At 41.7% G+C, this 15,111-nt stretch overlaps 1 protein-coding gene across 3 annotated transcripts in view; it reads right to left on the bottom strand.

The window, feature by feature from the left end:
- LOC128684046 (uncharacterized) overlaps positions 1-15,111 on the bottom strand; it is a 919,796-nt gene that overhangs the window by 81,931 nt on the left and 822,754 nt on the right. For all 3 annotated transcript variants that reach the window (XM_070091768.1, XM_070091784.1, XM_070091774.1), the window contains exon 6: positions 7,621-7,781. In XM_070091768.1, coding sequence (XP_069947869.1) covers positions 7,621-7,781 — 161 coding nt within the window. The remainder of the gene's footprint in view (positions 1-7,620; positions 7,782-15,111) is intronic.

Below are 15,111 nucleotides of genomic sequence, written 5' to 3'. Positions count from 1 at the left end.
ACCCATTCTTTTTGGCTTGGTTGCCACAGAATGAAAAACTTATGTAATTCTGTGTGTTTCTTTTGTGGTGTGTTTGTCCGAGTGTGGGGGAAGGGTGGGGGAGGTAGAGGAGGAAGCTGGAGATAGTGGCTAAATGGGAGAGGGGTGGGGAGGGGGATTGAGTGGGGAATATGGGGAGTGAGGAGAAAGGAGAAGCAAAGGGGGGAAAATGGGAGAGGGAGAGGGGGAAAGAGGGAGAGGAGGGAGAGAAAGAGGGTGAGAGAGGGAGAGGGGGGGATTTGGGGAAGGAATGAGAAATTGGTGGTGGGAGGGTGCAGGGGGAAGAGAGTGTGTGTGAGTCTGTATATTATGTGAGAATGAGTGGGTGTAAATGTGTGTGTGCATGTGTGTGTGTGTGTGTGTGTGTGTGTGTGTGTGTGTGTGTGTGTGTACTCACCTAGTTGTACTCACCTAGTTGAGGTTGAAGGGGTCGAGTACAAGCTCCTGGCCCCGCCTCTTCACTGGTCGCCACTAAGTCACTCTCCCTGAACCATGAGCTTTATCATACCTCTGCTTAAAGCTATGTATGGATCCTGCCTCCACTACATCGCTTCCCAAACTATTCCACTTCCTGACTACTCCGTGGCTGAAGAAATACTTCCCAACATCCCTGTGATTCATCTGTGTCTTCATCTTCCAACTGTGTCCCCTTGTTGTTGTGTCCAGTCTCTGGAACAACCTGTCTTTGTCCACCTTGTCAATTCCTTTCAGTATTTTGTAAGTCGTTATCATGTCCTCCCTATCTCTCCTGTCCTCCAGTGTCGTCAGGTTGATTTCCCTTAACCTCTCCTCGTAGGACATACCTCTAAGCTTTGGTACTAGTCTTGTGGCAAACCTTTGCACTTTCTCTAGTTTCTTTACGTGCTTGGCTAGGTGTGGGTTCCAAACTGGTGCCGCATACTCCAATATGGGCCTAACGTACACGGTGTACAGGGTCCTGAACGATTCCTTATTAAGATGTCGGAATGCTGTTCAGAGGTTTGCCAGGCGCCCATATGCTGCAGCAGTTATTTGGTTGATGAGCGCTTCAGGAGATGTGCCTGGTGTTATACTCACCCAAGATCCTTTTCCTTGAGTGAGGTTTGTAGTCTCTGGCCCCCTAGACTGTACTCCGTCTCCGGTCTTCTTTGCCCTTCCCCAATCTTCATGACTTTGCACTTGGAGGGATTAAACTCCAGGAGCCAATTGCTGGACCAGGTCTGCAGCCTGTCCAGATCCCTTTGTAGTTCTGCCTGGTCTTCGATCGAATGAATTCTTCTCATCAACTTGACGTCATCTGCAAACAGGGACACCTCAGAGTTTATTCCTTCTGTCATGTCGTTCACAAATACCAGAAACAGCACTGGTCCTAGGACTGGCCCCTGTGGGACCCCGCTGGTCACAGGTGCCCACTCTGACACCTCGCCACTTACCATTACTCGCTGCTGTCTTCCTGACAAATATTCCCTGATCCATTGTAGTGCCTTCCCTGTTATACCTGCTTGGTCCACCAGTTTTTGCACTAATCTCTTGTGTGGAACTGTGTCAAACGCCTTCTTGCAGTCCAAGAAAGTGCAATCCACCCACCCCTCTCTCTCTTGTCTTACTGCTGTCACCATGTCATAGAAGTCCAGTAGGTATGAGACACAGGATTTCCCATCCCTGAAACCATGTTGGCTGCTGTTGATGAGGTCATTCCTTTCTAGGTGTTCCACCACTCTTCTCCTGACAATCTTCTCCATGACTTTGCATACTGTACATGTCAGTGACACTGGTCTGTAGTTTAGTGCTTCATGTCTGTCTCCTTTTTTAAAGATTGGGACTACATTTGCTGTCTTCCATGCCTCAGGCAATCAACCTGTTTCGATATATGTATTGAATATTGTTGTTAGGGGTACACATAGCGCCTCTGCTCCCTCTCTCAAGACCCATGGAGAGATGTTTTCTGGCCCCATTGCCTTTGAGGTATCTAGCTCACTCAAAAGCCTCTTCACTTCTTCCTCGGTTGTGTGTACCGTGTCCAGCACCTGGTGATGTGCCACACCTCTCCGTCTTTCTGGAGCCCCTTCTGTCTCCTCTGTGAACACTTCTTTGAATCTCTTGTTGAGTTCCTCACATACTTCACAGTCATTTCTTGCTGTCTCTCCTCCTTCCTTCCTTAGCCTGATTACCTGGTGCTTGACTGTTGTTTTCCTCCTGATGTGGCTGTATAACAGCTTCGGGTCAGATTTGGCTTTCGCTGCTATGTCGTTTTCATATTGTCGTTGGGCCTCCCTTCTTATCTGTGCATATTCGTTTCTGGCTCTACGACTGTTCTCCTTATTCTCCTGGGTCCTTTGCCTTCTATATTTCTTCCATTCCCTAGCACACTTGGTTTTTGTCTCCTTGCTCCTTTGGGTGAACCATGGGCTCATCCTGGCTTTTTCATTATTCCTGTTTCCATTAGGTACAAACCTCTCCTCAGCCTCCTTGTACATTATTGCTACATATTCCATCATCTCATTAACTGGCTCCCCTGCCAGTTCTCTGTCCCACTGAACCTCGTTCAGGAAGTTCCTCATTCACGTGTAATCCCCTTTCCAGTAGTTTGGTTTCATTTGTCCTGGCCTTCCTGCTTCCCCCTCCACTTGTAGCTCTACTGTGTATTCGAAGCTCAAAACCACATGATCGCTGGCCCCAAGGGGTCTTTCATATGTGATATCCTCAATATCTGCACTGCTCAAAGTGAATACTAAGTCCAGTCTTGCTGGTTCATCCTCTCCTCTCTCTCTTGTAGTGTCCCTTACGTGTTGGTACATGAAGTTTTCCAGTACCACCTCCATCATCTTAGCCCTCCATGTATCTTGGCCCCCATGTGACTCCAAGTTCTCCCAGTCGATCTCCTTGTGGTTAAAGTCGCCAATGATCAGGAGCTTTGCCCTGCATGCATGAGCTCTTCTGGCCACTGCAGCCAGTGTGTCAACCATCGCTCTATTGCTCTCTTCATACTCTTGCCTTGGTCTCCTGCTGTTCTGTGGTGGGTTATACATCACTGCAATTACCACCTTGGGACCTCCAGAGTGAAGCATTCCCGCTATGTAATCACTTTCTTCTCCGCTGTCTCCTCTCTCCAGCTCATCAAAATTCCATTGGTGTTTGATCAGCAGTGCCACTCCTCCACCCCCCCTGTTCCTTCTGTCTTTCCTCAGGATCTGGTATCCCATTGGAAAGATGGCATCTGTTATCATACCTGTAAGCTTGGTTTCTGTGAGCGCTATGATGTCCTGTGATGTCTCTTTGACTCTTTCGTGCCACTCATCCCACTTGTTTGTTATTCCATCAGCATTTGTGTACCATACCTTCAGTTTCCTTTCCAATACTGTGGTTTGGGTGGCCTGTATGGGTGGGAGACCTGTTAGCATAATGTGGAATTCTATGGTTGGGGGTTGGGTGGAAGTTGTGGGTATGGATTGTAGTGTGTGTTGGGATGGTGTGATAGGTTGTGGGGTTCTGAGGATAGTTGTGTGTGTGCTTGCCCTTGCTGTTCTGTTCTGCTCTGACTGACCTCTGCTGGTTCCATCCTTGTCTCCTTTCCTAGCTGCTTTCGCTTTTTTGTCCTCTCCCTCAGCTGCTGTCTCTCTGTTTGTGTTCTGTCTCTGTCTAGGAACACCTTGTACTCTTCCGAGTTTTTCAACTGTGGTTTTTCTTGGAGGATCCTGTTCCTCCTGAGAATCAGCTTGATCGGTCGGTTTCTCCCCTTCAAGTACCCCCCTATTCTCTGAAAATTTACAATCTCGTCCATGTCTTCTCCCCCTATTTCCGTGCTGATTTTCCCAATCTCCTTTCTTTCTTCCTGCCGTCTTTCAGTGTGTGTCCTTTCCTCTCTCTCCCGAAGCCCATGGATAAACACTGATTTTGCCCTTTCCTCCTCCCATTGCCTCTCCCTCTGTGACTCTGGTTCCTGTCTGTATATGGTCACTTTCTCCCTTGATTTTTCCAGTGGCTCTTGGTAGCATGGTTGTACCTCAGCATTCGACTTATCTCCCTCTCTATCTGCACCCAGCTGCTCTTCCCTTTTACTCCCTGACCCTTCTTTGCAGGCTGATATGACCTTAGCATAATTCATATGTCCTTCCTTCTTGTTCATCCTCTCAGCTTCATATGCTGTGTCTTCTCTGGTCACTGCCCATGAGACTTGCTTCAGCCTGTTTACCTCAAATTCTAGGACCCTTACCCTGTCTACTGCAGTTTCGACTTGTGCATCCCATTTCTTCGTCTCCTTCTCCAACCTCTTTTCCCATTTCGCAGAGAGCTCTTTCTTCATTTTTTTCAGAAAGCTCTCCTAATTTTCTCTCCCATTCTTGCTCCATCCTTTTCCACTGCTCCTCCATCCATTCCTCCCTACCAGTACCATTGCCATCTGATCCCTAATTCCTGCGAGTCCCAACCATTTTGTTTTTTCTTTCCTACCTTCTTTCCCCCTTTTTTTTAGTGAAAGAAAGAGAGAGAGAGAGGGGAAAGATAGAAGGAGAGAGAGGGGGAGAGTGAGAAAGGAAAGGGGGAGAGAGTGAGAGAGAGGGAGAAAGAGAGAGAAGGGGAGGGTAGAAGTAGAGAGGGGGAGAGAAGAGAAAAAAAGGGGGGGAGAGAGAGAGAGGAAGAGAGAGAGAGAGAAAGAGAGAGAGAGAGGAAGAGAGAGAGGAAGGGAGAGAAAGAGGAAGAGAGAGAGGAAGAGAGAGAAAGAGGAAAAGAGAAAGAGGGAGAGAAAGAGAGAGAGAGAGAGAGAGAGAGAGAGAGAGAGAGAGAGAGAGAGAGAGAGAGAGAGAGAGAGAAAGAGAGAGGAAGAGAGGGAAAAAGACAAAGAGATGGGGAGAGAAGGGAGGGTTAGAGGGTCAATTCACATGAAGGTGTGAAATCCTGTATATGTGTGTGTGTGTATGTGTGTATGTGTGTGTGTGTGTGTGTGTGTGTGTGTGTGTGTGTGTGTGTGTGTGTGTGTGTGTGTGTGTGTGTGTGTGTGTGTGTGTGTGTTACAGCTATTCAAATGCCTAACAGCAGAGCCTGTACTCACCTAGTTCGTGTGTATGCGTGTGTTTATGTAAGCAGTCCTTATTCCTCTCGCATGTACTACATGTGTTTTGCATATGTACCCAATCTCTTGGTTCCCACTGTACTGTCTTGTGTGCCTAAAATTACGTTCAATTCTGCATGCTAGGCTTCGCTAGGCTACCTCTCATACTAGGCTACCTATCATTAACTGCTTAACTCTCCTACACCTCAATAAATTCTATTAAATGCCAATAAATGCTGCTTATTCTAATTCTGATAGCTCAAGGAGAGTGACCTCCAATTTCCAGCTAGAGACTGGTGCTGTTGACCCCATACAACTCAAACTAGGTGAATATTACATGTGGCTGGCAGTGGAGTAACATTGCCGTCCGTCCTGGGTCCCAGTAGTTGAAGATGCTTAACGCTTCTCGGTAATTTTTCCACTAACTTCCTGTAGGCACTTTAGTCTCTAGCTCATCTAATTTTTTCACTCACTGTATTTACTGACACATCTATACATATCTCTTATCTCCTTGGTCTTGAGTCGCACTTATTCTTCAAATACCCCACTGCGTTATGTATGGCAACACTATTTAGGCCTGACACAACCGCTCACCATCCTTGCTCTCGGCCCCCACTTATCACTTGGCACTATTTACTATGTTTTCTTTTCTGTGATCACTTATATTTCCTTTTTTCGGGGCTTAAGTGATTATATGCACTCTTATGCGTGCACACGCCTATATCCCACACTCTGTTCCTTATGGTACAGTCAGAAATTACTGCCAAAACACGAGCTCAAACCGCGTGACTCCTCCACGAGTGTGTGTGTGTGTGTGTGTGTGTGTGTGTGTGCTTGTGTGTGCGTATGGACATGCGAGTGTATAAGTCGGTGTGTATGTCTTTGTTTTCTTGTCGTACTCCATCACACAGAATTTTTTTCATGCATTGTGTAGAGACTTCGGTAGAACAATGAGGATATCGTCAAGTACGTATTCCATCACTGATTCATTAGCTACGAAAGCTGCTAAGGTTTCGGCCCAGCAGAGCTGGAGTTAATATTCCTTGCCAGTTACCATTTCTCAGGATAGCCTATCCCATACACAGGAGAAATGAAATTATTACAAAGTTATTTCCACCATCATACGGCGGGGCAAAAAAAATTGGATTACGTTATATAAAGGATGCGAGAATAAAATATGTTCATCAATATATAAACGATATCCTAATGTTAAACAACTTTACATGTCTACGAATACATTCTTACACTAGGCTGGCGACAACCAGCTCCTGAACATCATGGAAATACACAAATTAATTAACTTGTGCTAACAACACTAAATGTAGGTTGATATCAGTTACGTCGGGCGGGGATGCAGGACTAACCTATATTACAATAATTTATCAGAGAGGCCGGGTCGCTTGACTAATTTGTCCCAGAGAAAAAAAATTCACATTTTAATTCACATAACTGTATACAGAGCACGACAATTAGCATAGGCAGGCACATATACACTCAAATTCACACATACATAATTAAACAAATATGTAATTACACAGGTACAAATATGCATACACACATAATGCACAAAATATGTCTACGCACATAAAGGGAACAATAAATTGCTGATGGTACCTCATGTAAATACATTACCGAGGTAAATGAAAGTAAATATTTCATTTTTGTACTTGAGCATGACAATATGTCCAACACAGGGACGTGTGGAAAAAAGAACACTAAAAATAGAGTAATACAGTGAAAAAAGCATTGTTTATTGCAACTGCGTATGTACACACACATAATATGTGTGTGTACATATATATATATATATATATATATATATATATATATATATATATATATATATATATATATATATATATATATATATATATATATACATATATATATATATATATATATATATATATATATATATATATATATATATATATATATATATGTATATATATATATATATATATATATATATATATATATATATATATATATATATATATATATATATATATATATATATATATATATATATATATATATATATATATATATATATGTCGTGCACCAAAAGAATCTTAGAAAACTTACCTAACCTTATTATAACAAGATCAATTTATTTTAGCCTAACCCAACTAAATATATTTTAAATACGTTTACAATAATTTAGTACTAAACAAACACAATCAAATATATTTTTTTCGTTAGGTTCAGAATGATTTTGGAGAAATTATTGCATACACAAATTTTCATTTGTCCTATATAGCAAGACGAGCGTTGCTATTTAAGCCAAGATGGCAAGTTCTGCCTATTTGGCACGACATATATATATATATATATATATATATATATATATATATATATATATATATATATATATATATATATATATATATATATATATATATATATATATATATATATATTATATATATATATATATATATATATATATATATATATATATATATATATAAAATGTACATACATGTAAATAAAATGAAGGAAGATAAGGAAGAAGTGGAGCAGGAGGAGGAGCAGAAGGAAGACACACATACCCCTGAGCCGTCTTCTGAGTCGTAGTTGATCATGTCGTTGCCTCTGTACCAGAAGACGTAGGAGAGAGCTTGTGTGGTGTGATGCATGATACACACCAACCTCAACGTAGAGCCTAGCTTGACATGCTTCTCAGGCGCTCCCAGGATCTCCGCCTCTGCCTCTGTTGGAAGGTAAGGGATGGTAAAGGGTAAGGGAAGAGTGTTCATATCAGGGAGGCAGTGCCAACGGAAAGGGTCAAGAGAGGTAATGGAAGAGGAGGGGTTGTCAATGGATTGGTCGGGTGTCAGTGGACTGGAAAAGGTCATGCGATTAGAGGGTGGTAAGTTGATGGTTTAGGTAGGAGGGGGTCAAATGTTTGGAGGTGTCTCAAGAGATGGATGGGGTGGATTGTCAGGGGATGGGCGGGGTCTAGTGAATTGGTGGGTGGCCATGGGGTGGGTTAGCGTCAGCGGATTGGTGGGGGTCCGGGAGGAATAACGATGATAAAGGAGGGTAAAATATAAGTATCAGACACTCAACGAGAATGTATGTTTGTACTCACCGATTTGTATTTGCCTTTTTGTGGTTGCAGGGGTCTAGTATCCGCTGCTTGCCCAGCCACTCAAGTTGGCCGCTACTGGGCTCACTCTTCCTTGACCCTTGCCTTCGTTACCAATTTGAGGCCAAAGAAATATTTCCTAACATAACTGTGACTAGTCTCTGCTTGTAACTTCTGGATATATCCTCATGTACCTATTTCATGCCTCTGAAAGAACCTGTCTCTGTTCGCTCTTTCAATTCTTCTCAATAATCGGTACTTCATTATCATGATTTCCCTGGTGTTTCTGTCTTCTAATGTCTCTCCTTTAACATCGTACCCCTCAGCTCTGGTACTGGTCACATTGAAACTTCTCCATTTTTTCCAGTTTCTTAATATGCCTGATCAGATGTAGGCTCCATTCTGGTGCTGCATACTCTAAGATGAGCCTTGCATATGTCGTGAAAGACTCTTCGTTGAGATTCCTGGAAGATGATATTTGATGTATCAAACAAGCATTCTTTGCAGAGGTGTTTTGGCCTGGTGTGCGCCTAAGGCAATGTGATGGGCACTATTCCCACTTCAGGTCGTCCTTCTTGAATCAGGTTTGCAGCCTTTGCCCCTTTCATGGGCTTACAATCTGCTTTGCGGGGAGTGTTGTTTATTAGCCTCTTGAAGCTATGTAGGAAGTTAGCTGCCACAGTTTCTTATTCTCGTTCATTCTACTTTATAACTACCTTTCAGCTGAAAAGGCATTTCTTTTCATTTGAGTTTGAAGCTGCCAGCTATGTCCCTTCATTTTAAGTAACTTTGATGTCACCTGTTAAATAAAGTACCTGAGGAAAAGGCACACATTACAGAACAAGCTTTTATTGTGACAACGTTTCGCTCTGCATAGAGCTTTATCAAGTCACGATTTGCTAACGTTTTACAAAAAGCTGAATTTTATCCCACGAAAGCTTATTCTGAGGTGTTCTTTCTTCACTGTTGTTGATGCTGTGTCATCTGGATATAACTATAGCGCCTGAAGATCTCTGGTGATTCTTTCTTACGAAGGTCACTCAAAATATTACCTTCACTTTAATGTCAATGTAATTATGTAGTACAGATTTTAAATTTGCGTACAGTATCACATTCTGCCTACAGAATTTTGGCTTGGCTGGGGAAAATGCACTCTTGCATGCATTAACTAGTACAAAGAATTTATAAAATATCCTACCTAATGCCAAACGGTTGATGATATATTTTATTTATAGTATTTTAATGTAAAACGTGACAACTTTTCATTTAGCATTAATTCGTTGGTCTTCTCCATAAACTTTCCTATTTTATGAGGGATGCACATCCATAGAAGTGGTAAGTTCCTTAAATTTTAGGGTCATCGATAACTGACAAACAAATGCATTAACAAGCACTATTGGTAAAGACACCAAAACCCGGTTAAAGAGAGAGTGTAATACATGTTGTCGGGAGCCTTGTACACATGTAGCAGTAAATTTCTTGATGGTGAATTTAGAACTATATGAGATCACGTCCGTTAGGGTAAGATATAAACAGCTATTGGAGGATAGATGGACAAATGAGAGCATAGGCAATGGGGTCGAAGAGGTATGGGGTAGGATTAAAAATGTAGTGTTAGAGTGTTCAGCAGAAGTTTGTGGTTACAGGAAAGTGGGTGCAGGAGGGAAGAGGAGCGATTGGTGGAACGATGATGTAAAGAGAGTAGTAAGGGAGAAAAAGTTAGCATATGAGAAGTTTTTACAAAGTAGAAGTGATGCAAGGAGGGAAGAGTATATGGAGAAAAAGAGAGAGGTTAAGAGAGTGGTGAAGCAATGTAAAAAGAGAGCAAATGAGAGAGTGGGTGAGATGTTATCAACAAATTTTGTTGAAAATAAGAAAAAGTTTTGGAGTGAGATTAACAAGTTAAGAAAGCCTAGAGAACAAATGGATTTGTCAGTTAAAAATAGGAGAGGAGAGTTATTAAATGGAGAGTTAGAGGTATTGGGAAGATGGAGGGAATATTTTGAGGAATTGTTAAATGTTGATGAAGATAGGGAAGCTGTGATTTCGTGTATAGGGCAAGGAGGAATAACATCTTGTAGGAGTGAGGAAGAGCCAGTTGTGAGTGTGGGGGAAGTTCGTGAGGCAGTAGGTAAAATGAAAGGGGGTAAGGCAGCCGGGATTGATGGGATAAAGATAGAAATGTTAAAAGCAGGTGGGGATATAGTTTTGGAGTGGTTGGTGCAATTATTTAATAAATGTATGGAAGAGGGTAAGGTACCTAGGGATTGGCAGAGAGCATGCATAGTTCCTTTGTATAAAGGCAAAGGGGATAAAAGAGAGTGCAAAAATTATAGGGGGATAAGTCTGTTGAGTGTACCTGGTAAAGTGTATGGTAGAGTTATAATTGAAAGAATTAAGAGTAAGACGGAGAATAGGATAGCAGATGAACAAGGAGGCTTTAGGAAAGGTAGGGGGTGTGTGGACCAGGTGTTTACAGTGAAACATATAAGTGAACAGTATTTAGATAAGGCTAAAGAGGTCTTTGTGGCATTTATGGATTTGGAAAAGGCGTATGACAGAGTGGATAGGGGGGCAATGTGGCAGATGTTGCAAGTGTATGGTGTAGGAGGTAGGTTACTGAAAGCAGTGAAGAGTTTTTACGAGGATAGTGAGGCTCAAGTTAGAGTATGTAGGAAAGAGGGAAATTTTTTCCCAGTAAAAGTAGGCCTTAGACAAGGATGTGTGATGTCACCGTGGTTGTTTAATATATTTATAGATGGGGTTGTAAGAGAAGTAAATGCGAGGGTCTTGGCAAGAGGCGTGGAGTTAAAAGATAAAGAATCACACACAAAGTGGGAGTTGTCACAGCTGCTCTTTGCTGATGACACTGTGCTCTTGGGAGATTCTGAAGAGAAGTTGCAGAGATTGGTGGATGAATTTGGTAGGGTGTGCAAAAGAAGAAAATTAAAGGTGAATACAGGAAAGAGTAAGGTTATGAGGATAACAAAAAGATTAGGTGATGAAAGATTGAATATCAGATTGGAGGGAGAGAGTATGGAGGAGGTGAACGTATTCAGATATTTGGGAGTGGACGTGTCAGCGGATGGGTCTATGAAAGATGAGGTGAATCATAGAATTGATGAGGGAAAAAGAGTGAGTGGTGCACTTAGGAGTCTGTGGAGACAAAGAACTTTGTCCTTGGAGGCAAAGAGGGGAATGTATAAGAGTATAGTTTTACCAACGCTCTTGTATGGGTGTGAGGCGTGGGTGATGAATGTTGCAGTGAGGAGAAGGCTGGAGGCAGTGGAGATGTCATGTCTGAGGGCAATGTGTGGTGTGAATATAATGCAGAGAATTCGTAGTTTGGAAGTTAGGAGGAGGTGCGGGATTGCCAAAACTGTTGTCCAGAGGGCTGAGGAAGGGTTGTTGAGGTGGTTCGGACATGTAGAGAGAATGGAGCGAAACAGAATGACTTCAAGAGTGTATCAGTCTGTAGTGGAAGGAAGGCGGGGTAGGGGTCGGCCTAGGAAAGGTTGGAGGGAGGGGGTAAAGGAGGTTTTGTGTGCGAGGGGCTTGGACTTCCAGCAGGCATGCATGAGCGTGTTTGATAGGAGTGAATGGAGACAAATGGTTTTTAATACTTGACGTGCTGTTGGAGTGTGAGCAAAGTAACATTTATGAAGGGGTTCAGGGAAACCGGCATGCCGGACTTGAGTCCTGGAGATGGGAAGTACAGTGCCTGCACTCTGAAGGAGGGGTGTTAATGTTGCAGTTTAAAAACTGTAGTGTAAAGCACCCTTCTGGCAAGACAGTGATGGAGTGAATGATGGTGAAAGTTTTTCTTTTTCGGGCCACCCTGCCTTGGTGGGAATCGGCCAGTGTGATAATAAAAAAAAAAAAATAAATAAATGAGATCACGTCCGTATTTTGTAATGCTGATATATACCTCATCGAAGCTTATTTCCTTTTAATAAAGACGAGAAGACATATTATAACTTTAACTCTAATACATAATACAAATAAGAGAATGTGTTGATGACGTAAAACAGACCCTTATCATCAAGTTCTTGAATATTTGAATTCCAAGGTTGGTTCCACAAATGATAATATTGTGAAACACTAATCAAGAATTCTGCCACATTTTTCACAGGGTTGTGGATTTTCGGATACTTGCTTAAAGTGTGACGGCTTATGTATACGACAGACTGAAAAACTTCTTGACATCAGACTAAAACAGCATAAATATACTATGACTGCTGCTCTGGAAGTTAGTGTCTCGTTTATGTATCCTAAGGATATAAATTTTTACCTGTTGATTGAACCGATGCCGAAAACTATATTCCCATGCTTTGTTTAGTTCATCATAAACATCTTAAATATATATATATATATATATGATTACATATATATATATACATATACTATATATATATATATATATATATATATATATATATATATATATATATATATATATATATATATATATATATATATATATATATATATATATATATATACTATATATATATATATATATATATATATATATATATATATATATATATATATATATATATATATATATATATATATATATATATAAATTAACACATCGGCCTATTCCCACCAAGGCAGGGTGGCCTGAGAAAGAAAAACTTTCATCATCATTCACTCCATCACTGCCTTGCCAGAGGGGTGCTTTATACTACAGTTATAAAACTGAAACAACATTAACACCCCTCCTTCAGAGTGTAGACACTGTACTTCCCACTACCAGGACTCAAGTCCGGCCTGCCGGTTTCCCTGAATCCCTTCATAAATGTTACTTTGCTCATACTCCAACAGCACGACAAGTATTAAAATTATTAGTCTCCAATCACTCCTATCAAATTCGCTTACGCAAGCTTGCTGGAAGTTCAAGCCCCTCGCACACAAAACCTCCTTTACTCCCTTCCTCCAACCTTTCCTAGGCCGACCCCTACCCCATCTTCCCTCCACTACAGATTTATACCCTCTCGAAGTCATTCTGTTTTGTTCTATTCTCTCTACATGTCCGAACCACCTCAACAACCCCTCTTCAGCCCTCTGGATAATAGTTTTGGTAATCCCACACCTTCTCCTAATTTCCAAACTACGAATTCTCTGCATTATATTCATACCACACATTGCCCTCAGAAATGACATTTCCACTGCCTCCAGCCTCCTCCTCGTTGCAACATTCATCATCCATGCTGCACACCCACACAAGAGTGTTGGTACAACTATACTCTCATACATTACCTTGTTTGTTTCCACGGACAAAGTTCTTTGTCTTCACAGATTTCTAAGTGCACCACTCGCCCCTTTTCCCCTCATCAATTCTACGTTTCACCTCATCCTTCATAGACCCATCTGCTGACACGTCCACTCCCAAATATCTAAATACATTCACCTCCTCTATACTCTCTCCAATCTTTCGTCACCTAATCTTTTTGTTATCCTCATCACCTTACTCTTTCCTATATTCACTTTGAATTTTCTTCTTTTACATACCCTACCAAATTTATCCACCAACTTCTGCAACTTCTCTCCAGAATCTCCGAAAAGCACAGTGTCATCAGCAAAGAGCAACTGTGACAGCTCCCACTTTGTGTTTGATCCTTCATCTTTTAACTCCACACCTCTTGCTAAGACCCTCGCATTCACTTCTCTTACAACCCCATCTATAAATATATTGAACAACCACGGTGACATCACACATCCTTGTCGAAGGCCAACTTTTACTGGGAAATAATCTCCCTCTCTCTTACATACTCTAACCTGAGCCTCGCTATCCTCATGAAAACTCATCACTGCTTTCAGTAACCTACCTCCTATATCATACACCTGCAACATCTGTCGCATTGCTCCCTTATCCACCCTGTCATATGCCTTTTCCAAATCCATAAATGCCACTAAAACCTCTTTACCCTTATCTAAATACTGTTCGCCAATATGTTTCACTGTAAACACTTTGTCTACCCACTCTTTACCATTCTTAAAGCCTCCTTGTTCATCTGCTATCCTACCCTCCGTCTTACTCTTAATTCTTTCAATAATAACTCTACCATACACTTTACCAGGCATACTCAACAGACTTATTCCCCTATAATTTTGCACTCTCTTTTATCCCCTTACCCTTTATGCAAAGGAACTATGCATGCTCTCTGCTAAGCCCTAGGTACCTTGCCTTCTTCCATGCTTTTATTAAATAATAGCACCAACCACTCCAAAACTAAATCCCCACCTGCTTTTAACATTTCTATCTTTAACCCATCACTCCCAGCTGCTTTACCTCCTTCCATTCTTCCCATTGCCTCACGAACTTTCCCCACACTCACAACTGGTTCTTCCTCACTCCTATAAGATGTTATTCTTCCTTGCCCTATATACGAAATCACAGCTTCCCTATCTTCATCAACACTTAACAATTCCTCAAAGTATTCCCTCCATCTTCCCGATACCTCTGACTCTCCATTTAATAACTCTCGTCTCCTATTTTTAACTGACAAATCCATTTGTTCCCAAGGTTTCAGGAGGCCTGGTCACAGACCGGGCCGCGGGGGCGTTGACCCCCGGAACTCTCTCCAGGTAAACTCCAGGTAAACTTATTAATCTCACTCTAAAACTTTTCCTTATTTTCAACAAAATTTATTGATAACATCTCACTCACTCTCTCATTTGCTCTCTTTTCACATTGCTTCACCACTCTCTTAACCTTTCTTTTTCTCTCCATATACTCTTCCTTCCTTGCATCACTTTTTCTTTGTAAAAACCTCTCATATGCTAACTTTTTCTCCCTTACTACGCTCTTTACATCATTATTCCAACAATCGCTTTTCTTCCCTCTTACACCCACTTTCCTGTAACCACAAACTTCTGCTGAACACTACATTCTTAAACCTACCCCATACATTTTCGACCCCATTGCCTATACTCTCACTAGCCC

This window comes from Cherax quadricarinatus, chromosome 3 (genome assembly GCF_038502225.1).
Source record: "Cherax quadricarinatus isolate ZL_2023a chromosome 3, ASM3850222v1, whole genome shotgun sequence".
Lineage (NCBI taxonomy): Eukaryota > Metazoa > Arthropoda > Malacostraca > Decapoda > Parastacidae > Cherax > Cherax quadricarinatus.
Note: the sequence above shows the minus strand (reverse complement) of the source record. Positions and strands in the feature narration are given on the sequence as shown.